The 27,972-nt window shown below is 35.5% G+C and overlaps 1 protein-coding gene across 4 annotated transcripts in view; it reads left to right on the top strand.

The window, feature by feature from the left end:
* The window catches only part of CDK14 (cyclin dependent kinase 14), a 567,382-nt gene that overhangs the window by 248,378 nt on the left and 291,032 nt on the right, over nucleotides 1-27,972 (top strand). For all 4 annotated transcript variants that reach the window (XM_082398489.1, XM_082398490.1, XM_082398492.1 and 1 more), the window contains one exon: nucleotides 157-251. In XM_082398489.1, coding sequence (XP_082254615.1) covers nucleotides 157-251 — 95 coding nt within the window. The remainder of the gene's footprint in view (nucleotides 1-156; nucleotides 252-27,972) is intronic.

Raw genomic sequence — 27,972 nt, 5'->3', positions numbered from 1 at the left:
GAAAACCTTGTTCCTCTGCCCTTGATTTTGAATTGTTATTGGCTTGGAAAACGAGAAAATAGGTATATTTTTTCTGATGATGTACCAAAATGATAATGAAACAAATCAGTTGCTTGTTACCCATGATAAATTGTCTCTGTCCACTTTATTTTACAGCTTCTCTGTTAAAAGGACTGAAACATGCTAACATAGTGCTGCTTCATGACATTATCCACACCAAGGAGACGCTGACACTTGTGTTCGAATATGTGGTGAGTAAAATGAGAGTTCAGATTTTATAAATATGAATAAAATTCTTATAGTATTATCATAGAGTTTTGTCTTTAGTTAGCTGTACTGAAGTGAGTATTTTATCTGAGTACACGAGACTTGTAATTTTGCATAATTTTGAATGAGATGTATCTTAAAGAAAAATCCAGAAAAAATGTTCAGTTGAATTTTCATCAGATATATTGTTTATAACCTATTTGTTAGTAGTATACACTGTAATTTTTAGGTTTATCAAATAGGATTAAACAGCATGATGGTGATCACTCCATCAAAGGAAGTTCACAGACAACAAAAATTTTTTTTCTTTGGATTTATAACTTGGTTTCTCAAAAGCATTCTTATTTGGATGATTTTTGTGGAGAAAAGCCTGATACTTACAATTTAGACTGCATAGTTTTTCCCCTCGGTTAGTATTTCAGCTATTAATTAAAACTTCCAATTTGCATAGCAGACAATGTAATGATCTTATTGTGTTGAGACTTGGACTTGAACTCATAATTAATCTTTCTCCGTTTCTCTTAGAAAAACATATGGTATTTGTGTAGCACCACTTCAGCATTTAACTGTGGAACCATGAAATGTAACCATGATAATTAACATCCCAATTTTCACAGATGGATCTGAGAACATGTAATTTACAAGATACAAATGACATTGGTAGAGACCTTTATTGAGAAGAATAGCTGTTGGTATTGTGAATGTATTAAGACCCCATTTTGTAATTACCACCCTACTTTTTAACACATTTGAAATAGTGTCCATTTTTCCTTAAAAATATATAATAGAATGAATATTTACAACATTTTTATCTTGCTAATGTCTGCCTATGTCTGTTTGTCATTTGAAAATTGTTGTCTTATGAAGAAGCCATTCATCTTGTCTATTTACATATAAATGATAGATACATTTGAATAATATGGTAATGTGGCTACAAGGACAGCTAGAGCCAAGCAGTTGCATATATTACATGCTACCAAAAATGGATGCAGATTCACACATCAATGCAAATATAATTTCTTTTGTTTAACTGATGGTTTGGGGGTCAATAATGTATTCAGCTGATTTAGAATTGGAATTTTTGTTTCATATTTGGTAGTATGTCTAGTTGCAATATTTCAGTTAAATCCAGATTTTTCTTAGTATACTTGACTAACTTTTCCACAAAACATTACAAAAGAGATTTCAAAAATATACTTGTTCCCTCTCCCAAAATTGGTTAATTAAATTGAGAGGAAGAAAAATTAGTTTGGCCCCTAAAATCAGTAACATTGAAAGAGAAATGAACAAAAATAATGTGAAAACGTGTCTTTCAAATCTTAAAAGAAAATTAAATATATCTGTGAAGCTAAAAATGTGCATATCAGAGCAGATGTCATTTGATCATTTTATATTCTGTGGAAGTTGCCACATAAAAGGAAAGAAATTCACTGTCCTGCAGTATTTATCAACTGATTAAGACTTACTTTTAAAATTATTCTTCTTTGTGTGAGCGAGATTTCCCTTGGTCCCAGTTCTTGTGGAGACATCCCAGGTCCTCTTCAATAAACCACAAAGTAGGGTGCATATATGCAGTACTCTGTGGGCATTTCATGCCTAACTTCTCTGGGGGAGCTAAGGCGTAGATTAACCTGTTCTCTTTTAGAGAATGAGGCACATTGGTGTCATTCATGACTTAGGATTGCCCTGCCTTGCCTCTTCTTCCTTTCTCCACTCCACCTTTATTTCTTTACTTTCCCAGTATTTCTTTGCCTTTCTCATCTCCGCCTTCCTTTGTCTTTTTCTATTTACTTCATCTCCTATCCTTTTGCTCTCTCTAGTGAAGTGCTTTTTGTTGCTACCACTGAAGTTTGTTTGGCTTATTTTAAGTAAAATGTTCCAGTGAATCTCTGAAATCAGAGTTGGGGAGGCGGGAGCAGGGGAGCTCTATGCTGTAGAAATTCCTTACAGAGTCTTCCCAGTTAGAGTGGGGAAGGTGTAGACTCCCTGACAGTATTAACCTGCCTCTGTGGCTATTGCCCAGTACAAAAATAACTTCCCTGAATATTTCCTAAAGTTTCTCTTTTCTTACACTGCTTTTTCATTGCTTGCCTTTTTTTTCCCCCACATATGCCAATATCTCAAGGAAAATTAAGATTCTTACATACTTTAATGGATTAATTTAATCAGATTGTTTTCCTCACAGTATCTAGCAGAAGTAAATTCTCCTCTTTTCTTGCATGTTTCACAGCAGTGGGAAGGTGATAGACGTTTCAAAGCATGGCATGCCACGTGAATTAGAGCAGATCTAGTGGAGGGACACAGGGTAGGAAACGGGAGGGCACTTGTGGATTTGAGATGATGAGTGAGGGATCAAAAAGGTAGCTGAAATAATGTTTAAGACAAGTATGACCACAATACTAAAAACCAACAACTAAAATGTATTGAGTTTTATGCTGGGCACTGTGCTGGGGGTTTTACATTCATTTTCGCTTTTGATGTTCTCAACAGTCTTATGGATCTGTGACTGTCACCACCCTACAAAGGAGAAACCTAAGGATTTGGGAGATGAAGTGCTTTTTAGGGTCTTGTGGCATGAAAGATAGACTCAGATCCATCTTACTTTGAATCCTAATTGCAATATTGTGTCTCCTGTTTATGTTCAGCTTTACTTAGGTTGAGCTTTTGGTCAGAAGGGGGAAAGGAAACTTTCTTTTTTCTTTCCACAACCTTACCTATTCTGCACTTAAGATGTAACTGTATTTAAATCCTAAATACAGTTAATCTGCTCTATTGTTTAAATAAGTTTTGTAGACTGGTTGAAAACCCAGCCACTTAAAACTTTATTTTAATTATGAAATGTTTTAAGTTTCCATAAAGGAAACTTGTAAGTTAAGAGTGTCGCCCCATGTATTTCACTGGGATCTACTTAAATACACACACACACACACACACACACACACACACACACACACAGAATCTTGTTATTTAGCAAGCCCTAAAATCAGTGTCAAACACTTTAATCTACAGTTTCCCAAACTTAATGATGATATTGCCATATTTAAAAATTGTTAACGTCAAAGTTATTTTCTGAAAAATGTTGATTTTGTAGTTCCATGTAATTAACAGCATAGTTTTTGAGGGAGGGGACTGAGTATGTTAAACAGTATAAGAAAATTCATACCTCATACCCATGAAAACCCTAGATATGCAGGAAAAGTAACATAATTTAAGATTCATTAGGTACTATTGAATTTTTCCTTTGGACTTTAGAATTAATTAAGTATTCAAGCGTTTTTTGAGGTACCTATGTAATTTGGGTTCCACAGTGTAAGAGATTCTTATTTATGATAGTGTACACACTGTATAAATATATTTCTGTTTTTTTGCTTTAAAAGAGAACTCTAAGCCTGGCTGCTTTATATTATTGCCATGAATGACATTTTAGGTTACATAAAAGCCTTCTGAAGGCCAGAATAATGAAATAAGTGATGAGAAGTTATTGATGTGAAAGAATATTCGAGGAAATGACTTTGGAGGTCACTATTAAAGTGATTCAGTGTATAATAGGATATTGTCAGTGTAGGCTATCTCTTAAGTACTGGGTAAAACTCCTGAAACATCTGAAATTTAGTTTCTTATACACTTTCAAAATGTGTAGATATAGTGGTCTGCAAGCTGCAAGGCTGACACACACTGGGAAACGTGCCCCCAAGCTGCTCATGGCTCGTTGGTGTAACCTGTGGGCCCTCGTGATGGGTGCTCTTTTGGGTACTTCCTTTCTCCAGTTGTTGTCAAATGTGAAGGAGTATCTTTATCCAAGCAGTGGCTCTATTAGCTTGAAAAGGTATGTGGTTTCATAATGGTCTAAAATATTATTATAGCCATCTTTTTTTCCTGCCTGGGTTTGAGACATGGAAGAGAAATATAAAAAATGTGAAAATGCTAGCAAATTTTTTTTTCTACTTAAACAAAAAGTTAAGCAATTTAGTTTTTATTTTTTGCCAAAGACAAATAAGTGCCACATTACTCTGCTTATTAACACCATGCTGAAAAATCTAAAACAGATTCTGTAAGTGGAAATAAGAATATTAATAGTAAACATGATTATGTAAATATATATTACCATTAGTTAAACTGCATAACGATTCTGTTCTGCTTTAAATTGCATGAGAGCAAAGTGTGTGTAGCAGCATTTTTCATTACATATTTAATAATTTGTATCAATATAAGAAGAAAAGCAACAAACTTATAACTGATCATGATTATTTGGAGCAATCATTTTATTTCTTCTACTGTGAAATATTCCAAGCTAATGTGCACCGTTACGTAATACAAAAATCTATATTCCACATGAAAAAAAAACTGTGTCACCAAAAGTCATATGAAGGGATTTATGAATCACCAAAAATCACGTAAGGTATTTTTTTTTTCTTTTTTTTTCTTTTTTTTCACATACTATGTTTTTATAGTGTTTTACATTCTACAAAGCACTCTCTCATAAATGCTGTTCCATTAGATTCCATCTTTAGCCCTATGAAGTACATAAGGCAAGTGTTTTTGTTATCCAGTTTTTTTATACTTGATGAGGAAAAAGAATGCTTAGAGAAATTAAGATTTACTAAATCACTTGGTTAAGTTAAAAGGGTAAAGGTAAGACTTTAGCCCAAGTCTGCTGTGCCTAAAACTCCTCATTACTCCATTTCACCCTGCAGCCTGCTGGTGTTAACCATCTTCATAGTTTTATTTGATGGCCTGAGGTATGTGTGATGCTGGACATGGGACTGGCAGCTGGAAGTTATGTTCTGTCTTTTCACCGTGCCACACAATTTACCTAATTATTTGGTTTCTATGCCTCATACATTTTGATTTCTAAATCTACGAAGAATGCTTTAATTTGCATGATTTTATACCACATCTGTTCTCAAAAACTGTAGCTTTCCATCAGTATTCTGGTTTCCAGATTAAAGTATCCTGAGGCAATTGAAAAGTTTTCTGCTTTCCTATGAGATACGATATATGTGCACACGTGCATGCACGTACAGCTTTAAATGACGGTGATCAGGGAAGGCCTCGCTGAGAAGGTGAGAGGTATTTAGGTAACAATCTGAGGGAGGTGTAGGAGGAAGAAATATATTCAAGGCAAGAACATTCCAGATAGAAGACTTATGTGAGGAGCAGCAGGGCTCCTGTGCTGGAATGGAGCAGGCAAGGAGGACAGGAGGAGGAGACAAAATCCAAGACACAGTGGGGTCCAGATTGTGTCGGGCCTTCTAAAGTTTTATTCTGATGAACTTTTCTTTTGCTCAGAACGAGATGGGGAACCACTAAAGGATGCTGAGCAGAGAAATGATCTGATCTGGCTTATATTTTAATTGAATCTCTCTGGCTGCTTTCTCAAGAATAGATTGAAGATGGGCAAGTTCTGAAACAGAGAGACCAGTTAGGAGGCTGTCACAGTTGTCTAAGCGTGGGATGGTGTCAGCAGTGGAGGTTGTGAGAAGTGGTTGGATTCTAGATGTATTTCTAAGGTTGAGCTGATAGCATTTGATGTGGCATTTGAGAAATGAAGAAGAGTCAGGGATGATCCCAAGCTGTTTTGGCTGAAACAACTATAACAGTGGAGCTGCTGTGACAAGGAGAGATGAGGCAAACTGCAGGAAGATGCAACTCAGCCTTGAAGGGGTTAACTTCGAGATGCCTATTATATATGCAAGTGAAGATGTCACAAGGCAGTTAGACATGTGGGTCTGGGATTTAGGAGAGAGGTCCAACGTAGAGATTTGGAAGTTGTCTGGGTCATAGATAATATTTAACAAGGGGATTAGATGAGATCACCAGGTATGGTCATTGTTACCTTGGTGGCTCTAAATGAACCATGCCTTTGGATAGTCACACCCTTGTGTAGTCCCTGCCCCTTAATTAAGGCTGGGCTTGTGACTTGCTCTAACCGATGAAAGAGCCTGGTAGAAGGAACACTCTGCCAGTGGTGGTCCTGACAGCTTCTGTTTTGCACTCTTAAGCATCCTGATCTGCCATGTTAGAATTCCAGTTGTCCTGCTGGATGGACCGTGGGGAGAGGCCCTGGATTGCATGGAGGAGAACTGAGAACCCAGAAGACAGTGTGAAGTTAGTTAGGCCTGAGACATAAGACCCCAGCCAAGCCATTTGCCCAGCCAGGCTAGTGCCAGACATGTGACTGAAGAAGGCTTCTTGGGTAGGGGTAAGGGGCAGATTCCAGTCTCACAGACATCACATGGAACCAAGATGGATTGTCTCCTGCTATGCCTTTTCTGAATTTTCAACCCAAGAATTGTCAGAGATAATATAACGGTGGTTGTTTTAAGCCACGAAGTTTTGGGTTAGTTTCTTGTCCAGCAATCAATAACTAAAACACTGTATGAACAAATGAACACAGAAATGGAAGAGAGTTTCGTGGACTGAACACTGGGGCACTTCAACATTCAGCATAACATTAAGGCACTTCGAAGTGATGAGGAACACCAACAGAGGATACTGAGAAGGAAACACCTGTAAGAAAGGAGATTATTTATGAACCCAGATAAAACTATTTCACCTGAGACTCTGAGCTAGATAGACTGGGGTTTCACAAGAGCAGAGGCTGCCTCTCTAGTGCCTAGCAGACTGTCTGGCACATAGTAGGTGCTTAGCCAGTAATTTTTATATGAGTGAATGAGTGACATTTGAAGCAGGAAGGGCAAGAGACTCTAACGGTTTTACTACTTCATGCGAACAACCTAGGGAAAGCAGAACTACTTAATTCATATTTAAACTTTTTTTCTTTATTTTTCTATTTATCTATATTCCATCTTTAGCTTCTATTTATAGTCTTTATTTTTTCTCTCAAAGCAATTCTCTTCCAAGCAGAAGATTTAGAGCAAATCTGACTCCATAACGGGTAGAGCAGACCACAGACAATGGGGTAGTCAGAAACCACCTAGTTGTGTCTAAGGAATTAAAGTGGCTGGCTGCTCTGAAAAATGTACCAGTCAGAGTTCTCTATTTCAAGCAGCAGACATCCTCTTTAGCTGAATTAATCTGAAAAGTTTATCAAGAGGTTAACGTGTGGCTGACAGACATGCTGAGAAGACTTTAAAAACGGGCAGGAACAGTGTGAGGCTGGAGAGCCAGACCCAGAACCAATATCGTGCGTGGACCTGCCCCCTGCACATCCTGCTGCCCTCAGGACTGTTGGCTGCAGACATTGTCTCTTACTTGACTGGCGTGGCTGCCCTGGGTGACCGGATGTTATTACCTCCACTGATGATGTCGAAATGGTGTCGACATTCTCCCTGCTTCTTTGGGTTGTTAGCTCCTAATGCTAAGTGAGGGTTGGTTGTGTTTGGTTAGCTGACACTAGGTCCCACGCCCATGTTTTGACTGCACAGGCCCCTGAGAAGGTGAGTGTCTGGCCTTTTGACTTTTGTAACGACGGTTTGGCCTTGCCTCCCACCAAAATTCATAAAGCACGGGATTTTCCCAATATAGGGAATAATTTCAGATATAGGACATGCTTTCCTTAGTTCCCTGCTCTTCCCAATCCCCCCTTCCTCCAAAAAAAAGCCACACTCATAAACATCTACTACAATGAGTTCATTATGTAGTTCCAGATAAATTACATCTAGAATGTGAAAAGAAAACCATTGCATATAATCTTTGAGAAATCATCAAGAATGAAGGTTATATAAGTAATGCTGGTTTTTAAAAGGTGGTAGGGAACACACCTCTGAATCTGTAGACATGTAAGCTTACTGTAGAACATTAGTGAAATTCAGAAAAAGATATTTAGACATTCAAGTCTAATCATTCCCTTTTAATAAGAAACAGTGTTATTTCTTATTTCAGCAAAGGTTGCGACAGGGACTCCCATGAGATCCTTATCAACATAAAATTGAAATTCAGTTGTTAGAAGATTATTCTTTCAGTTTATTGCTGGTTGAACAACTTCACGCAAAGCCTATTGATTAATGAATCGACATTGGGATGGAGAAAAGTCTATCGGTGTATGCTGGAGGGCATTGTCCTTGACTTTGTCCTATTTATATTTTTATTAATGACTCAGATGAAGACATTGAGATGATGTGCTTGACCTATTTGTGTTGTCGCTGGGAGCCATAATTAACACTTGGGGTGATGGAATCAGGGGTGAAAAAAGGTGTGGTGAAATGATGAGCAGAACCTACAAGGTGAATTGCTGTGGGGATAAGTAAAACAGTGTATTTGGTTTAAAAAAAAAAAAAGGCAGCCCAACCTAATAGAGAAAAACAGGGTGCAGGGACTTCCCTGGTGGTCCAGTGGTTAAGACTTCACCTTCCAATGCAGGGGGTGTGGGTTCGATCCCTGGTCAGGGAGCTAAGATCCCACATGCCTCGTGGACAAAAAACCGAAACATAAAAAAAAAAAGAAGCAATATTGTAACAAATTCAATAAAGACTTTAAAAATGGTCCACATCAAAAAAAAAAAGGGGGGAAAAAAAAAGGGGGAAAAAAAAAAGGGAAAAACGGGGGAGGAAAGTTAACTTAAAAACAGTTTATGTGAAAAAGACTAGTAATTTCTTTGGCTCAAAGAACTGAAGCAAACAGGAGAGTGCACCTAGAAGGGCATGCGAACGGATACAACATGGAACCAGTAAAGGTGCCAGCAAGACTTACTCAGGAGAATTGAAGCCATACTGAAGAGCATAGAGAAAAGGTAACATAAATATTCCAGAGAGGATAAGGAAGCCAAGTGTGAGAGTTCTGGAGAGGCTAGTTTTGATTTAATCCTGGGAACAATGTTCAAATGTTTTGTGTTACTCATAAATTAAGTTCAGTGCCTTGTGTAATGAACACCTTATCACTAAGAGCATTCAGTAGAGGATAAGTGGATTTCCATCAGAAATATTGTAGAGAGGGTTCCTAGCCTGTACTCTATGCAAGGGATTGAAATATGTAATTTAGATGTTATGTCATATAGTGCCAACTGAAACCATGAAGTGGGTATAAGGTCCCTCCATTTTGCAGATGAGGAAATTCAGGCTTAGATGTTCAGTACTCCATGCATGCCCTTTCCAGTGGCTGCATCATTTCATCTCCTGTGTCAAGTGTGAATCTGGGTAGCTCCAAGTTTACATAGCAAAGGGCTGCCCAAACTTTTGCACTGTTATTTAAACTCGTCCCATTTGGCATAATTTTTGGAAGCAGAAACACAACTTGTTATGGTCATTCGCTTAATCATTCATTCATTTTTTTTTTTTCCTCTGACATATGTGGACTGTCTTCTCTGTGCCAGGGACTATCCTTAAGCTAAGCTCTAGGGATACAAATATATAGCCCTGACTTTTAACGAGGTTGAAATCTGGTGGAGGACTGTGATCTTAGACTAGATGATCTCCATGTGCCATTTGAGTTATAAGTCACTGTCATAGATCTTCACGTGTCATGGACTAGAACATATTTGTGTTTTAGTGACAACGATAGGAAAACTGGATTTGACTCATGGACTTTTCTTTATGGAAGACTTTCAAGGATGTTTTAGTTTCATATATGGAGAACTAGTTATGCAGGGTAATACTATGATCTTATATTCTGAAGGGGTGGGTTGCCATGCAGAACCAAGTGTTGCAAGTGAACAGATGTAAACGTTGTGGATGGCAGAACGTGCAGGCAGCTAAAGATAAAAGAATTCTGAACCATAAGGAGAAATTAAAGAAATGAAAAAAAAAACAAGCCAGCTTTCAATCAGTGCTCTGTTATGAATGTCTTATTTCTCTAATTGGTAGGACAAAGTCAATTCTCTTCTTTTCTATCCTTTTCCCTAGCGGCTTTTTCTCATCTAATAGGGGAGTCATGGTCTCCTTTAGTCACTTTCAGCTGTGTTTGTTCACTATCATGTTGGGTGCTGAGATTTTAGTGTATTTTTTTCTGTTTACATCATACCTATCTTCTCTGTGTTCTAGTTTTATTTCATATGGTTGCCATCCCTTATTCGGAGGTCCTGATTACAGTTCAGTATTTTAATCCACATGATTTAAGATGGAAGCGTGTCTGATCTTTAACTGTTGTGATAGTAAATGCCTGCTTATTTACAAAGACACACAGTTTATGAGTACATTCCACCACAGATTAGACTGTTTTTATGAGAATACAGTATGCCACTATGGTTTCTTTAAAAATTATTTTTCTTACTTTAATTTCGAATTTAATCATTTAAACTATAGACGTTTAATGGTGAAGCTGGTATAATCTGTGATATTTGAAAAGAATGGACTGAAAAAAAAGACTTCATTTGTAGAAGGAAGTCATAGGGAAGATAACAGTAGTAAAAAAAGAGAATTCCTTTAGAAAGGAAAAAACATATTTCGCGTATTAATCGTTTGTTTTTTCTCACAGAAATCATTTCCAAGTTTCCTAGTTAAGGAAATAATAATCTTAAAAAAAACTGTGCATACTTCAGGGGGCAGGTGGAAGCAGGAGAGCGATGCATTAATAAGACTGACAATAATGATCAGCTTGGAGAAATTGGACAAACGTTCCAGCTAAAGTACTAAAGTTGCCGTCTGATGAAAGTGCCCAAGTTCAGGATGAAGATGATCAATAATTCCAATTACCTTCACATTATGTTTGAATAGACCATGAAGTAATTGGAGAAAAAATCATTAGCAGATTTATCTCTAAGTGAAGTATACATTATTATATATCATACGAAATGGAGTGTCTGTAACTTCTCACCGATTTTCAAAATCAGTAATTTGATAAAGGCATATCATTAAAATGACCATTATAATGAATGGTCTTCTTTCATATGATTATTATTATTTCTTACATTTATTTATTTCAAATTCATTCAGTTAACATCACATAATATTTTAGTTTAATATGCACTTTATGCATTGGTAAAGGCAGTTAAACCCACACCAGGGTTAAATCATTCATTTTGTTGCTGTGATTGTTGTTTTTATGCAAGTTGTACATCACATGCATATAAAGAGTCAGTTAATTCTGTGGTTTGTTATGAAAAATAGTTGTTTTTACTTTCAACTCTTTTAACTGATTCTTTCGGATTTTCCTCTGAATATTTAATAAGACTTTCTTTTATTGCCACTTCTTGATTATTCACCTTTTGGCATCATCCATTGATTCCTACAGTGAAAAATGGGAATTTAGTGGTCTTTTAAAAAATTCTTCCGCTTTCAAACAAGTGAACATCCTATCCTGCCACCCTCCCAACCTTCCATCCTCTCAACATAGTTATATTATAATTTTGATTAGATCAGAAATTCAAAATTTACATTATTATGTCAATATAAATCTTGTTTATAGCTGAGGCATGTAGTATACTGTGATTGCTTTTTTGTTTTCCCTGAAATTAATAATTTCCCATTTTTCATTTCTACCATTAATTCAAGACCTCTCCAAGCCTCTACCTGGTGTATCTCCTGTCACTGGTTTCCTGCGGTGCCCCTCCCCTCACTAGCGGGCTGGAGCTCTTTTTTCCTCCATCTCATGTTGTTTTGTTTTGGAGTGAACACAATTTCTAATAGCTTTCTAGGAAAGAGTGTGTGGGACATTTTTTTATTTGAGACATTGCATTGCTGAAAATATCTTTATTCTGCACTTATGTTTGATTGACATTTTGGCTAGATCTAGGTTTCTTGGTTGGAAATAATTTCATTAGAATTTCAGTGAAATTGCTCCATTGTTGTCTAGTTTCCACTGTTTCTGTTAAAATACTTCTGTTTATTTCCAGTGTTTTGAAATTTCATGATGAAGCAAAGAGTTGACCAAGATGTAGCTTTATTTTCATTCAGTGCACCTTTTCAATCTGGAAACTCATGTCTTTCCATTCTTTTTTTTTTTTTTTTTAAATACAACAATTCACATAACAAAATTCACTCTTTTAAAGTGTATAATTCGGTGGTTTTTAGTATATTCTCAGAGTTTGGGAACCATCACTGCTACCTAATTTTAGAAAATTTCATCACCCTAAACAGAAGTCCCACACCCATTAGCAATCACTGAATTCTCTACCCTTCTAACTGCTAGCAATCAGTAATTACTTTATATCTCTATAGATTTGCCTGGACATTTTATCTAAATGGAATCATTAATATGTGACTTTTTGTGCAGGTTTCTTTCAGTTAGTATAATGTTTTTAAAGTTCATTCATGTTGTAGCCTGTATCATTACTTCATTCTTTTTTGTGGCTGAATAATTGTCCATGGTATGGATTGATGACAAATTGAAATTATAACGGCATAATCATAGATCAGGCATACAAAAATGGTGTCAGGCAGTCATTGAGGTTCTGGTTTCAGACACATCTCTGCCCCACTGAGGATTTGAATTTGCTCTGAACTATATCAAACCCTATGATACCACCAGCCGTGTTTAGAACACCATCCCTCAGCTGCAACTTTATATAGTCTCAAGGTCCCCCCTGCTTGTAACTATGCAACCACGTCAGACCCCAACCAGTCCTTGCTTAACAAGCACCCTTACTTCTTGCCTGTTCCAATTATAATTCTTGACACACAATTTAGGTAACTAACTGTGGCCTTGCAATTTCTGCCTTTATAAGCTTCCTCCATTTTGTAGTCCTACAGAACACAATTCAAGTGCTTCTTGAATTTGTGTCTCCTACATGTAGTCTGACAAACCCCAAGTAAAGCCTCTCTATTTCAATTAGATTTCCATTTCTGAAATCTTGGTTAACAAGATAATATCACATTTGTTTATCCATTCATCAGCTGACGTATGTTTGAGTTGTTTTCGCCTTTTGGCTCCTGTGAATAGCGCTGCTATGAACATTTGTGTATAGTCATTTGTTTTGAGTCCCTGTTTTCAATTCTTTTGAGTATATAGGTAGGAATGGGAGTGCTGAGTCATCTGATAACTATCTAAATTTTTGAGGGATTGTCTTAAACTATGTTCCAAATTGCATGCACCGTTTTACAATGTAGCCAGCAGTGTGTGGGGTTTCCAATTTTTCCACACCCTCTCCAATACTTGTTATTGTCTGCCTTTTTGGTTATAGGGGGTGTATAATAGTTTCTCCTTGTCATTTTGTTTTGTATTTCCCTCGTGACTGGTGACTAATGAGGTCAAGCTCTTTTAATGTGCATATGTCCTTCTGTTCCAGGAAAGTATCTTAAATTATTTTGTTATGAGTTCCTCCCTTCACTTTTTTTCTTTTTGGATCTTTTATTATGTAAATATTGGACCTCCTGGATTGCTCTTCTAATTTTCTTATCTTTTCTCTCTTATATTCTAATTATTTTTTCCTTTAGCTCATCATTAAGGGACATTTTCTCAACTTTGTGTTTCACCTATTCTATTGAAATTTAAAAATTTTAATATTATTAATTTCTAAGAGACCTTTTTGTTCCCAGAATATTCCAATTTATAATATCCTTTTCTTGTTTCAAGATTGCAATACCTTTTCTTAACTCACTGAAAATATTAATGATCTTTTTTTGAAGCTTTTTTAATAGTATTTTCTCTGTTTCTACTGAGTTTTTTTTCTTCTAGTTTGTTTTGGTCTCTGTCTTTAATATTAGAGACTGTGGAGTGATAACTGGTGATTCTTAGTTGCCTGGCCATAATTTAAAAGTGGTGCAGTAACAACCTGATTGGGTGCTCCAAGTGTGTTGGGTAGCTGGTTCACCATGAATTTCACTGTAGGAACTGACTAAGCCATTTTGTAGAGAAACCCTTGATATCACTATCCATCTTCTGTCATATAAATAAGGCTGCTTCTAGACTTTCCCTGCTGCCAGTTTAATAATCATTTGTTGTTTGTTTGCATTTTGTATACTAAACTTGCTACCATCTGTTTTGGAGCTTCTAAAATTTTGGTGAGCAGGGATTCAAGAGAGTACAGGATGGGTACATATGTCCGGTTTGCCATCTTTACCTTGGAATTGCGTCCATTCTTAATAAGTTTAAACATGAACAAATGCTTGAGCTTGTCATTGTGTAAACCACTGTATAACTAGATAACTTTTTCACTTTAATGGTTGTGAAGTATATAAATCTTTGCTATTTATCAATTATCAGAATTTATCAGATGTGGCAAGGCTAGTGGGAGTGAAGATATTTGAATGAACTGTTATTAGATTATCATCCCATCAGTAAAATTTTAGGCACACAAGCAGTGTCTAAAGTGTGAGCATACCTTTATTAGGATGTCCTGTCTTGATGGAAAATATTTATGATTGTTAATTGGTCGGTTAGTCATTTTGTTTGTTTTTTCTTATAGTTTGTTACGATGATTGTGGGATGTTGATAGGCTGTATAAACACACACTCATACATTTGAGAGCATTTTAAAGCCAATAAGAAGCTTTTTACAATGCAAGTGTATGTATAAGGAACAAAAAGTGGTGAAGCATTCTGATTTTAAAACAGAAAATATGAACTTTATAGTTCTAAGTTAACCTCCAATTTCAAGTGAGTAATTTACTCCTTTTTCCCTGGCAGATATGAGTCCAGTTATAAATCCCCAACAGATGCTTCTGCCTCATTTTTATTTCATAATTGAGAAGCTGAAAACTAATTTGTCATGGCAGCTATTTGCTAAGTAAGAATTTTCCTTCTTCTGGGTTTTTCCTTTTTTCTTGAATATGTGATCTTTGTTTTAAAGCTTTGAATCTCATTTCAGCCATCATCAGCGACATTTGGAAGATTGAATTGCTTCCCTTTTCTCCTCTTTCTATTTCTCTGCCCTTTCTACTTGGATAGGGAAGTTAAAAGCAGCAGGGAAAGCTGAAATGTTGAGTATTTTAGCTAGGATTTTAGGATATGTATTGAGGAACAGTATCTAATTCTAACAACAAGACAGAAAGTTAGCAATGCTGGGGAGAAAAGGTGTGGGGAGGGATGATTAGTAACAGAATATTTATTAGAAGAAAAGAAGAAAAGAAAGGATTAAAGTTTTTTTGTTTTTTTTAAATCAGATTTTACCTGAGTAAAAATACAGTGAACTGAGTGGTATCTTGCAAAGGGTGAGCAGGGCAACTTGATTATTTTTCTGTCATTTGTGACATCTGTGTAAGATGCATGGGCAGCTAGTTTCCTGAGGACAGGGGCTGATTTCTCATGTGGTGTGTCTCTTAGTACAATTACAGTAGGAACTCTATAAATCTCTGCCAAATTGGTATTTTTTTCCCATAAAGTGGGTGCACCAGATATGATTGTGTGTGTGTTTGTACTATAAATGTAGAGTCATTTTTCAAGGTTTTCATTAAAACACCCTTACAGAGCATGACAGACACAAAGATATGGGGTCCATATCCTCTTTAAAGGAGAACTTGCTGCCTAGCTACAGAAAGCATAGCTATATGGTCACCAGAATGCATCTCCGTCAGCAAATAGGGATCTGGCTCAGCTGCAGGGACCCATCTTGAATGAGGTCATGACTTTCCACAGGCATCCTGTATCTGGTGACTATGTGAGGTGGAGGTATAAAGACCTGGCCATTTCTGCCCAACGCAGGGCAAATCTGGTGCTAGGTTGGCCAAGGCTTTATTGGCCTGCATCACATTTTCATGTCCTTTGTGCAATCCTGCTTTCTTTTCATTCCTTTCACCTAATAAACATATTTCATTCCTTTTACGTAATAAGCATACTGTAACCCCAAACTCCACCTGGAGAATCCAACCTATGGCATAGTGTCATAAAGATTAATTTTATTTTATTTTTTAAAGTTAATTAATTTATTTTATTTTTTTTAAGTTAATTAATTAATTAATTTATTTATTTTTGGCTGCATTGGGTCTTCGTTGCTGTGCACGGGCTTTCTCTAGTTGCAGTGAGCGGGGGCTACTCTTCGTTGCAGTGCGTGGGCTTCTCATTGCAGTGGCTTCTCTCGTTGTGGAGCACAGGCTAGGCGTGCGGGCTTCAGCAGTTGTGGCTCGCGGGCTCTAGAGCGCAAGCTCAGTAGCTGTGGCACACAGGCTTAGTTGCTCTGAGGCATGTGGGATCTTCCAGGACCAGGGCCCGAACCTGTGTCCCCTGCATTGGCAGGTGGATTCTTAACCACTGCGCCACCAGGGAAGCCCAAGATTAATTTTAAAATGCAATTTAACCCTTTAATTTAATAGTGATTTATTATCTTTTAGGGAAGTTACTGTTAAAATGTGGGGTTCTGATTTACATGTCCAAATATATCAGACATATACCAGAAAATCAAAAGATTTTCAGAGTTCAGAGGGGAAAAAGATAACCTGGTATAGCAAGAATTTCTAGAAAAGTTAACTTTGGATGAGAAATAATTGAGTTCATAAAGCTGTAGCATCCTTTTGAAGTTATTAAATCCTTGACAAAAGTTTCTTTTAAAGTTCAATGCAAGGGACTTCCCTGGCAGTCCGGTGGTTAAGACTTCACCTTCCAATGCAGGGGGTGCGGGTTCGATCCCTGGTCAGGGAGCAAAGATACCACATGCCTCAGGGCCAAAAAGCAAACAACAAAAAAAGCATAAAACAGAAGCAATATTGTAACAAATTCAATAACGACTTAAAAACTGGTCCACATCAAAAAAAAGTCTTAAAAATAAAATTCAATGCAAATATATATGTATATGTATTTATTATTCTTACTGTAGTACAGTAAAAAAAAAATTGAGTATAATTTGCTTAATGTAGATGACTGTATTACTGTTTTCTGGTATTTGGATCCCAACCCCTGCAGGAAGATTATACCTCCCTTCCCTATTAAACTAGGGCATGGCCTTGTGGATTGCTTTGGCCAATAAATTGTGAACAAGAGTTATTTGTTATCACAGCAGCATAACTTGGCCTGTCTTGATGGACATATCCCAGATTACTTAGTATCCAGCTACTCTAGAGAAAGCCAATGCTACCATGTGTTTTTCTTTTGAAGACTTCTTTTATGATTCATACTCATATGCATGTTGTATGCGTGTATATATGTATGTTTATTTATGTGTACACTATACTTATGTAGTACATGTGCTGTTTTTTAACCTTTTTAAAAACTTACAGAAGTTAATGCTACCATTGTTCCAAATCAATAAATGTAGTTATGTACCAAAGTTTATCCACATTTTAAAATTCATGCACCCTTTGCATTAGTATAAAATCCTGTGCTTTTCTTTGATACCATTTTAAATTTTGGATAAATTTAAAATTCTTAATAAAACAACTTTAAATAATGATTATTTTAAAGTATTAAACACTTGATTCTGGTGTTTTAACATTTAAAAACTACACGTTTTATCAATGAGGGCACTAAATCAGCTTGCTTACGACAAGCTTTTGTATCATACATAGCATCAAGGGTCAAGTGCAAATGTGGTCACCTTCTATGTCAAGAATGGTGTTTGCTATGTTTTTCTTGATACAAATTATTACAACCAACTTTATATGTTGATTATAATAATTACGTGCTAGGCCTACTAATTTATTTTGAAGTAAATATTGAAGTGTTTTGCCCAAAATTCTCCACTATGGTTTTCTAAGAATTTTTTGGTGATTGATTTAAAATTTAAGCTCCAATAACTTCTATTAAATTTTGATAAGACTGACTTTCAAATGGTATTTTCAACCACAGCATCAGGAAAGCACTTCCTGAATTCATCCCAGACAAACTCGGTGAGACTTTATTCTTTCTCTTGAAATATTTTTCAGTAACCTTTTTATGGCAAATTGTACTAAGTCAAGAAAATGAAAAGATATTTTTAGCTCTGATTCACTGAATATATAACTAGATTTTGGTATAAAAGTTTAAAACTTATCATGAGGAGCAATAATGTTGGTCTTCACTTCTTGAAGTTTCAGAATTCATATTCAAAATATCAACTATATCTGGCAAATATGTCAAGCTCCTGGGAAAGTTATTATCTTGGCAAGTTTGCAAGTGTCTAATGTTGGAGAAAGAAAAATAAAGCAGTTCTTTTTCCAGGGTATCTTTAATTTCATACTCATGCATGGCAAGGAATTAAGCACATTTCCTTTGTACATGGATTGAGCAAAAGCAAGTAGTGAAAGAAAAGAAAAAGAGTGATGATTTACTCTTTGGTAAATTTTTTTTAGGTCAGGTAAGTCAGCAATTTGACTTTTGACTGTAGATCCTAAAAAAAAAGATACTTTGGAATTTCTACTTCATTTTAACTTTTGGCGGTACTCAGAATACAAGAATTCATGGGTTTTTTTTTTTTTAACCCCCTCTGTGATCTGAGGTCTTTTTATTCTTTGCTATTAAAAGAGCTACTTCAAACAAAACTTTTACAATTTTTTGTGGATCCTTAACAATATGTTTCACTACTTTTCAATTTCTCATGCTTCAGAGCATTAGACCCTGTAGGTAAAAACTTGCATTAAAAAAAATAATGTTGGTGTGATCCTTTTGCTCACAGAGTTTGAGGAAACCTAAACTACCTTTACCCTTTTATGTACTATATTGAAATAATTTAGCTTAATGAAAAAAATAGATCTTACCTAAATGTAAGTACACTACCTTATAATGTACTTACGCTTCAGGTGTGCCACAGGAATAGCAATTTAAGTTGCCTCTTTCATCATATATAACAAACATACATTTCGTATACTTCACTGTTTGTCAGGACTTTCCCTGAAAGCTTTGTCATTCTAAATTATTTGTATTCCCACCAGCCAGGGATTTAATTGAATCTATAAATGAGCTTTACATTTGTAGTATAAATTTATCTTTCAAACTATTTCGCCCGCTCTAGAGATTTTGATTTGTCCCATTTTGGAGTCTGTAGCACACAGCTCTTGCTCCATAAATAATCAGATATTCATAACCATGTTTAATAACTCTAAGGTATTTTGCATTGTAAAATCTTAATAACATTCCTTCTAATACATCCCTCTGTATTTCCTTGGGGAAAAAAAAACACCTAAAGTTGTCACTACTTGGTCAAATGATATGAACAAAGCTATAAATGTTTCATTTAAGGTAAGAGAGAGACTGTTATTGAGTTATCATTCTTATTTCCCCCATGGTCATCAGTAAGCTCTTGAATAGTGAATACTGTTTATCCATCTTTATACATTCGCAATACTTTACCCATTACGAGTTTGAAAATATATTTTGAATATCAGTTGGTATGCCAAAAAAAAAGACAGGGTGACAATGTTAACAAGTTACAATTGTTTAATGTTTTCCTTGTGATTATGTGTTCCAGAATTACTATTTTTAAAATGAAGAATAACATGTAACATTGTAAATCAACTATACTGCAATAAAAATTAAAAAAAAAAAAACATGTACCTAAAGCTCATTGATACAGTATATTTCATAGAGTTTTCTGAAACACACATCTGGTATGATCAGTCCGTATGTAGGTGTTACTCTTACCCTTAGAACCCGGATTATAAAAAAGGCTCCTCTGTTCTACTTTGTAGCCAGAAAAAGTTATTCCAGGATGGCCACCTTTGATTCCTCTGTCTTCTCTCCCTCTCTTTCTCCTCCCTGTCTCTTCTCTTCCACTTTAATTCTCTGTTTCTAATCTTTTCACTCATGGTACTTTTACCTTATAATTTCAGGATCTCTCATATTTCCAGCAGGGCAGCTCCAGAAGGTGTTTTCAGAGTTAATATATTCCTGAGAACTATTCCAGTTCCTTTTTTTTTTTTTTTTCCATCTCATACTTTGACTCCAAAAAATTTTTTGTGGCCCACTTTGTTAACCTTTTTTTTTTTTTTTTCCAAATTCTTGAGGATGTTGGATGATCAGAGCTTTCCATTCTTTATACCCATTGGCCTTTTATTTTTCCTTTTAAATGTGGCTTCAAAATAGCATGAAAATCTTTTTAAAGTATCTATTTGACTCTGTTAAAGTTTATTATATGTTTTAGGCTTGTGAATGGTGTGCCAGAGGGCATATAAACCATGCTGAGTAGTCTTTCCTTCACTGTTTCAAGAGAGCATGTTTATACAGTCTTCTAATGGAGTAATAGCATTTGGTTCTGTAGAACCACAGTGGTCTTCTTCTAGAAGATTTCCACCATTTTTGAAACTTCCCAAATCTATACTTTGAATTTATTTAATTTAAAAAAGGACTATCATTTATACCCCCCTATAAGTATTATGAAGTGATATGGACATAGATAGATATATGGATATAGCTATGTGTTTGGTTTATGAATTAACCCCTACAATATTGAAACTACTTCAGACACTTGAACTACTGGAAAATAAATGTCTGCATTCTCCTTATCTGAGAAAAATGACTCATGACAGTCTTACCGCCTGGGTAGACATATACAATCTCTCTACCCGTAGTGTCATTGCCAGAAGCCAAAGAGTAAGTTTTTTGTTTTAATGGAAAAGATCTTCCAGGTTGCTGGTTTTACACGCTGGGAATGTGGTTGGAAATGCTTCCTGTTCCAGTCACCAGCCCCAGGCTGCCCATGCATTTTGGATTCAGAAATGACAGCTGAAACCAATTAGGCAGAATTATGGGATCACTAAGTCACAGTTAGGTTTGTTATGTCCCAAAAGGAGAAAAATACATTATATGATAAAAAAGAAATGACTAATTTAATTAGGAATAAGCCAAGGCAGTGTGATTACTATGAGAGGATTTTTATATAGTATTAACTATTGTGTATGTTAACTACCCTTGCCCTCCCCAGGAAATATGTGTGTGGTTTACTGGCAGAATTTCAAACATTTCCTAAGTGGCGTAAAAACAGGTGAAAATAAAATAACCTAGAAACAGGCTTTGGAATATGTAAACAATCAAAATAGTCTTTACAAGAACAGTGGAATATTTGAGAATATTCCATTTAAGAACACAGTTTTGGGTATATGGAACAGATTGGAAGACCATATTTTCTCTATTGTCATACCACGTCCTATGATGCAACTTAAGGCCCGGTAATCGTAATTAGAATTTTTACTTCTGAGGGAAGAGACAGTACTTTTGTACTTGTTCATGAATGTCTTGTTTTTGTCATTAAAGATAAGGGATTTCAGTGCATTTGCAAAAAGCCTAAATAACATTTAATAGAATACTTACAAACTTTAAAATAAATTATTTTTTAACCACTGTTTTAGAAGTGGGTCCCTGTGGTATATAGCGGGTACAAACCTTCTCTATAAAGCATCTTGAACGGCTATGATTTTGCTTTAAAGGGGAAGTTGATTAATGTTTCTTTTCATTTTTTCTCACTAATGAATAGTGCTTATGTATTGGAACTCACAACATTAAAATTTTATTAATTATGATTTGGAAATAAATAAATGAATACTATAAAGCTTAACGGAAAAAAATGCAAAGTCGGTTTAAGCCTGTGGACTTCGTATAAGAGCAGTTTGAAACTGACTGCTCAGTAATTTGTTGTATTAATTCTTACAGCAATGCAGGCTGATTAAAACAGAGATTATAGCCAGAGGAAATGGCATTGACTGCTGTAGAAGAAAGGAGGGCTCAACTTCTATAAGTTTTCTTCAGTTGCCTCTAGCAGCAGCTATTCCCCAGTGAATCACACAACTTTAATGAGCTACAGGTGAAACAGATTAAAAACTAAAACGATAGTGAGTTCTACCAAAATGTGCAACTATTCTTAAAGTGTGGTTTTAGTTAGAGTCATGTGGTGTGTCCCAGACATGGGACAGTGGTAATAAAGGTGACATTAGCCAGTAGTAGATTAAGCATCACAAGTAAGCATCTGCCACACTTGCTGCCTTGGAGACACGAAAGTTACCATCGTTGCCATTAATTTTGGGACCCCATGTGGTACCACTGAAGAGTGGAAATAATTGCTCTTGTCCTTTAGATATTTGCAGATTTCTTGATTTGCTCTCTTACCAGTCAGAGTACTATTTAAAGGTTTTTTATAATGGGTCACTTACTCATTATAAGGAAGAGATTGGAGTGTAATCAAACTGAGATGAGGACCAGGGAGCTCCTTAAACAATCAAAATCAGTCCAGAAAAGGAGGGCTCTGTATTTTTATGCTTTCAAGTTGTACATGTTATCAACTAGTTCTTAACATATCCCATCTTTTTTTTTTTAAATCACGTGTTTTCACTTAATGTTTTTTGTTTTGTAAGTCTTTTCATTAATTTCAAAATAAAATTATAGCTGAGCCTTGGTATTTAAACATATAAAATAAGCCTATTCCTTAAGAAGAAAGAAATTTAGAATTAGTTTTATTATCTTCTGGAATCTTTCCATATTCTTATTCTTGCGAAGCAGTTTTGTTTTTAATGTTTTAAAAATTACACTAAGCCTGAATATACTGACTCTTCTCTCGCTGTCAAAATGGAAAACTAAATGAAAAGAAGTAAAGAATGTGGAGGCTGTGTGTAACATAACTTCAAAATGAGGATTTCTGTTGGTTATCCCCATGGAAAGACATCCTTATTTTTAACCTAGATGCTGGAAATTAGGGCTGTGCTATTTTCAATGTCATATTTTGTCAGTGCTTCTGAAAAACATCAAAATTAGCTGACAAATATTGTAGACACCATGCTTAACATAAGAGAGTGGAAAAAATGCATGTTTTAGGGAAGGGGCTCTATTTAGATTCCTGCTTAATGAGAAAAGTCCAGTCTGAAGACCAGTGCTAATACAAAAGCATAATTTCTCTGAGGAACTTGATATCTCTTGAGTAAGAGATCTGATCACTTGAAGGGCCAAAAATTGGAAAACCTCACTTCATGGATAATATATTGATTAAAAAGAAACATAAGCACATACTAAATGATAAAGCCTACTTAATAATTGACTTATACTTGTTTCTGCCCTGGAATTTGGGTAAACTTTCATGTCCAAGAGCTTTTCTCACTCTGTGGTCTTCAGAGACCCTTTTTACCAGTGGCTTTCAGTGGCAGTATATTGCTTCTTTTCCCTCACCCAAAGTCAGTTTCAAAAAGAGTAAGGAATGGAGAGTGGAAGATATGAAAAGGTGAATGTCACGGTCCAGCTAGTTTCTCATCTTTTTCTTTGGCTGGACTTTCTTTCCTGGTACTCTTTTGAAGGGCTGTTCTCCACTCAGGCCTGTTTTGAAATTGTCAAATTGTCATCATATCTATAATTTATCTTTGTAATTTCCTTTTATGTCTTTCTCTTTAAGACTCATGGCTGTGTACTGTTAGTCATGCAGTTCTCAGGTCTACATATGATTGAAATTAACTGAGATTCTACTGTGTGAAAGTGCTTATGAGTAAAAAGTCTTTTCGATATTTTGTGGTCTTTCTGTATCCTGCCTTTTTACGAAGAGAGATCTCTCTCCTGCCTTCTAAATTGATCCAGCCACAGAGTAATGAAATCAACCTGGAGAAACCTAAACTGTAAATGTGGCTCCTTTACAGAGAATGTTTATGTTTAGGGTGTTATGGTTTCAGATACGTTCTTCAGATTCCTTCCCCTTGAAACACTCCTGCACCTATGTAAATTCTCAAATAAATGCTACTTGATGAGTAATCAACAGTGAGGAAGGAGGAACTTGATTTTGAAAGAAATGTATGCAGGTGTGGGGACTGAACCTTAACAGCTCCTTTTTACTGTCACTCCTCTTCTTGGTCTGCAAATCTAGCCACACTTGAGAGCTTCATTTAAAACCACACACTCCACGGAAGACTGATGAAGTATTCTTAGGGATTCAGGTATAAACCTGTCAGACACAAGTGCTTCTGAAAGCCTTCCCCTGAAGAACAGCAGCAGTGATAGAGTGAATAAGAGGGAGGTGTAGGAAGATGAAGTGAGGCATAATGTAGTGAGGGCAAGAATCGATGTTAGCCAAGAGCCAAGATAGAGATTGGAGGGGGAAGAGTGACTGGGTTTGATCTATAGTTACCAGGCACCTAGTCTAAAGATACTCCTTTTAGTGTTAGAACAAGAAATAGTCAGAGATCAAGCCAGACGGACCCGAGATTATCTCTGTCTCATCAGTGGATAGTGATCTGTTGGTCATGTGCCATAGGGGCCTTCTGTTCAGAACTTGTATGTGTAGCATGACTTTAAAAAATGGAATGACAGAGAAGTACCTCCCAGCATTACTGTTAAGTTTAGTTCTGTATTTTGGGACCAGTGCAAATCATAAGGGTCACATAAGCCAATGAGTTGAACTAAGGAGAGAAGTTAAAAAGAAAGAAGAGATGTGATGAAATTTGTAATTTAGGCACATCTAATGCAGTTCCAGGCATAGTACTGTGTATTAAACAAGAGAGAGGGAAAAGAAACAGTTTTTAATGCAGGTAGAACAGAAGTTTGCTAGGGTATAAAAATAAGACCTTGTACTACCTCTTGTCTCTTCCTCCATTTGGGATTCTCCAGATTCTTGCCCCTAATTACCCAGAGCAATCTGAGGTTAATGGTGTATTTGCCAGAAGTAGTCTCAGAGGTTGTGTACAGAGAGCTGTGGAGTTTGAATGAGAATGTCTGGGCATGTAGACAGGAAGAACACATATATAAGGATGAAATGTTACTTCTAAGAGTTCCAGTTTTCTGACGGTATTTATCATTCCATTTTTAATTGCGGTCCTCCCAAATATCCCTTCCTACTCTAAACACACTACAGAAAATCATCACCACCACCACCATCATCATCATCATCATCATCATCATCATCATCATCATCATCACATGTAGCATCTACCACGTGCTGGGCAGTGTAGTAAAACCATATTGGATATTTACTTATTAATTTTCACAATATCCATAGAAGGCAGGTATACTAGGATTATCTTCATTACATAGATGAAGATACTGATACACAGAGGTTATGTAACCTGTCTAAGGCTACACAGCTAGTGATAACCATGTGTGTATGCATACACACATTTTCATGCTATACAGCTAAGAAAATATGAATCTTAAAATTTAAAAGGTTTGGAAAAATCGTTATTAAATTTCCCAAAATCTCATTTCTGGAGAGGCCTCCTTCCTTTAATTCATGTTACACTGTCATTGGGCATGCATGTATACACAGAAGGATGTAATGTGTACCATGAGGATTAGGAGCTTTTTTCCCCATTTCTGATATGTTTCCTTCCTCATAGTTTAGTGGGGTTTTTTATTTGTTTGTTTACTTTTAAACAAAAAGCTTGAATACTTTAATCTTGGAAAAAAATTACAATAATGCACAAGTATGTAAAAATCCACAGAATCTAAGCTCTATGAGAGCAGAGACTTTTCTTATTTATTTATGCACAATTGGCATTTAATACGTATATGTCAAGTATAAAATACGGTGAAAGTTTTGTCCCCAACACCATTCCACTTCTTTAAGCATGTGTAGCGTAAATTTATTGGGCACAAAATTAAACATGCTTTTTAACTGTGTTACTCATATCCTTTATAGAATTCTTATTTTTTTGTCAATTCCATTTGTTGGTTTTTGAAAGAGGTAAGCTAAACCCTTCAAGATTTTGTGAAATTTTCAGTTTCTTCTTTTATTTTGATCAATATTTGCTTTATAGTGATATGCCATGTTGCTAGGTACGTAAATGTTTAGTACTTTTTCCTTGAATTCTAATATGTCTAATATTTACATTGATATGCTGATTTTTTGCTTTTTTATTGATATTTACCAGTATAAATATCCTAAAACATAAATAACGTAAATGTGTAATATATAATATGATGTATTATTTCTTTATTTTCAGGTTTTCTCTTATTTTTTGTTGTGTATATTTAGCTTGTGTGAGTTTGATTTTGTTTTGTAAACTGAAAATTTATATTTTTAATAGGAATTTTAACATGTGGCTATATATTATTGTTATGATTGGATTTACTTTCTATTTACCACTTTATTTGTTGTGTGTGAAGCAATGAGCAAATTACAGTCCTTCCCCTCATGGGTCTTACTGTATAATGAGCAGTATCTTAAATACTACCTTATTTTGTGTATCATGTTATAGATTAAAAACTGCTTTCTCATGTACTATTTTATTTATTTTTATTTATTTATTTAATATTTATGGAGTATAATTGCTTTACAATGTTGTGTGAGTTTCTGCTGTACAACAAAGTGAATCAGCTATATGTATACATATATCCCCATATCCCCTCCGTCTTGAGCCTCCCTCCCACCCTCCCTATCCCACCCCTCTAGGTCATCACAAAGCATCGATCTGATCTCCCTGTGCTATGCAGGAGCTTCCCACTAGCCATCCATTTTATATTTGGTAGTGTATATATGTCAGTGCTTCACATACTATTTTATATGTTCTTCAGAAATCTCTAGGGAAGGTGTTAGCCTTAGTTGAAAGGACAGAGAGGTTAATTGTATGGAGTTACAAAGTGGCAGTATGGGATCCAGAAATCACTCCTCAATTAATTAAATGCATGAAATAAAACTTTTATATAGTCAGGAAAAACTCCATGAAACCCATTATAATTATATTTTAGGCTCATTTTTAATGAGCTATACTATATGTAAAACTGTTTCCACCTGTATTTATTTAGTTCTTCTTCTCTGTCATTGCCTGGACCAGAGAGACAATAATTTCCAAATCAAATATAATTTCTGTCCTCATGGAACTTGACTTTCATTTGGAAGCTAAACACCTTGGGTGTGGTGCAAGATAAAGGCAATATCGTCTCAAAATATATCTAAGAGCATTTCTTCTGTCCCATCTTCTTTCCCTTTGTTCTTCCATTGGCTGACCTTTTTCATTCTCTGTTCAAGTCTTACTTAGAAGTAATGCTTTCCAGAGGCCTTTCTGAAATCTTTAGACCACAATAAGTTCCCCCCTGCTATGTCCTCAAACATTACCCAGTACTGTTCTTAATATACAACATACTCTACTGTAATTACTGACATGCCTGGTTTTCTCCACCAGCATCTATTTCATTGAATTCTATGCCCTTAGTGATTAGTGTAGTGCCTGGAAGATAATAAGTGCTCAAGAAATACATGATGAATAATGAATGAATGCTAAATTCTGCTCTGTATCCTTGGGAGTTACCACCTGGCATGCAATAAAAACTCAGTAAAGGAATCTGAACTGTTGTCATCATGGCTATAGCCATGGTACAGGTTCTTGAAGGTATCAAAAACTTATGATTCCTGAATAATTGAAGCCTGATAATGGGGCACGAATAATCATGATCACTGGCTTTTACAGAATGATTAAATGTTTCAATGTCACAAATCTTACAGTATCCTCCAATAAGATTAGAAAAATTTATATAGCAACTCTACATGTTTTTTTCCAAGTTTTATGTAACTCATAATATAAACAGAAAAAGCATTAAAAAGAAAATATATAATTGTGTGCAAATTGAGCTTGGGATATTTGAAGGAATAACAGCATAAGTTGCTATCTAGGGATATTCCTTTTAAGTTATATCTGGATGTATTTGTCTTAATTTATAATTTTGAAAGTATTTGTATTGATTTATAAAGTAAATCTTTATAAAGTTTTATAACGTAAATATTTTCTCAAATATATTCAAGAGTTCTGAGAATCTGAAAATTATTTTTTAATGAATATAGTTATGAAAAACTCAAAATAAATCCAATGATTAATTTTACTGGAATGATCTGTTTGTAGTATTTTCATCTCATATAACATAAATAATCATAACCTGCATTTCCACTTGGAAAATACAAGATAATTGAAATTGTAATTGGATTGGTTAATTGTGTGTGTGTATATGCTTTAGTTTTTTTAAGTTAAGGCATATATTTTTAGGTAGGGTTTTGTTGGGTTTTTTTTCCAGTTAAGAGATGTATGTTCAGTGAGGAGAAAATTAGGCATTTAACAAAGTAAAAAATTGTGGACAT

Source organism: Balaenoptera borealis (assembly GCF_965194805.1).
Source record: "Balaenoptera borealis genome assembly, chromosome: 7".
NCBI lineage: Eukaryota > Metazoa > Chordata > Mammalia > Artiodactyla > Balaenopteridae > Balaenoptera > Balaenoptera borealis.
This window is presented reverse-complemented; position numbering and strand designations above follow the sequence as displayed.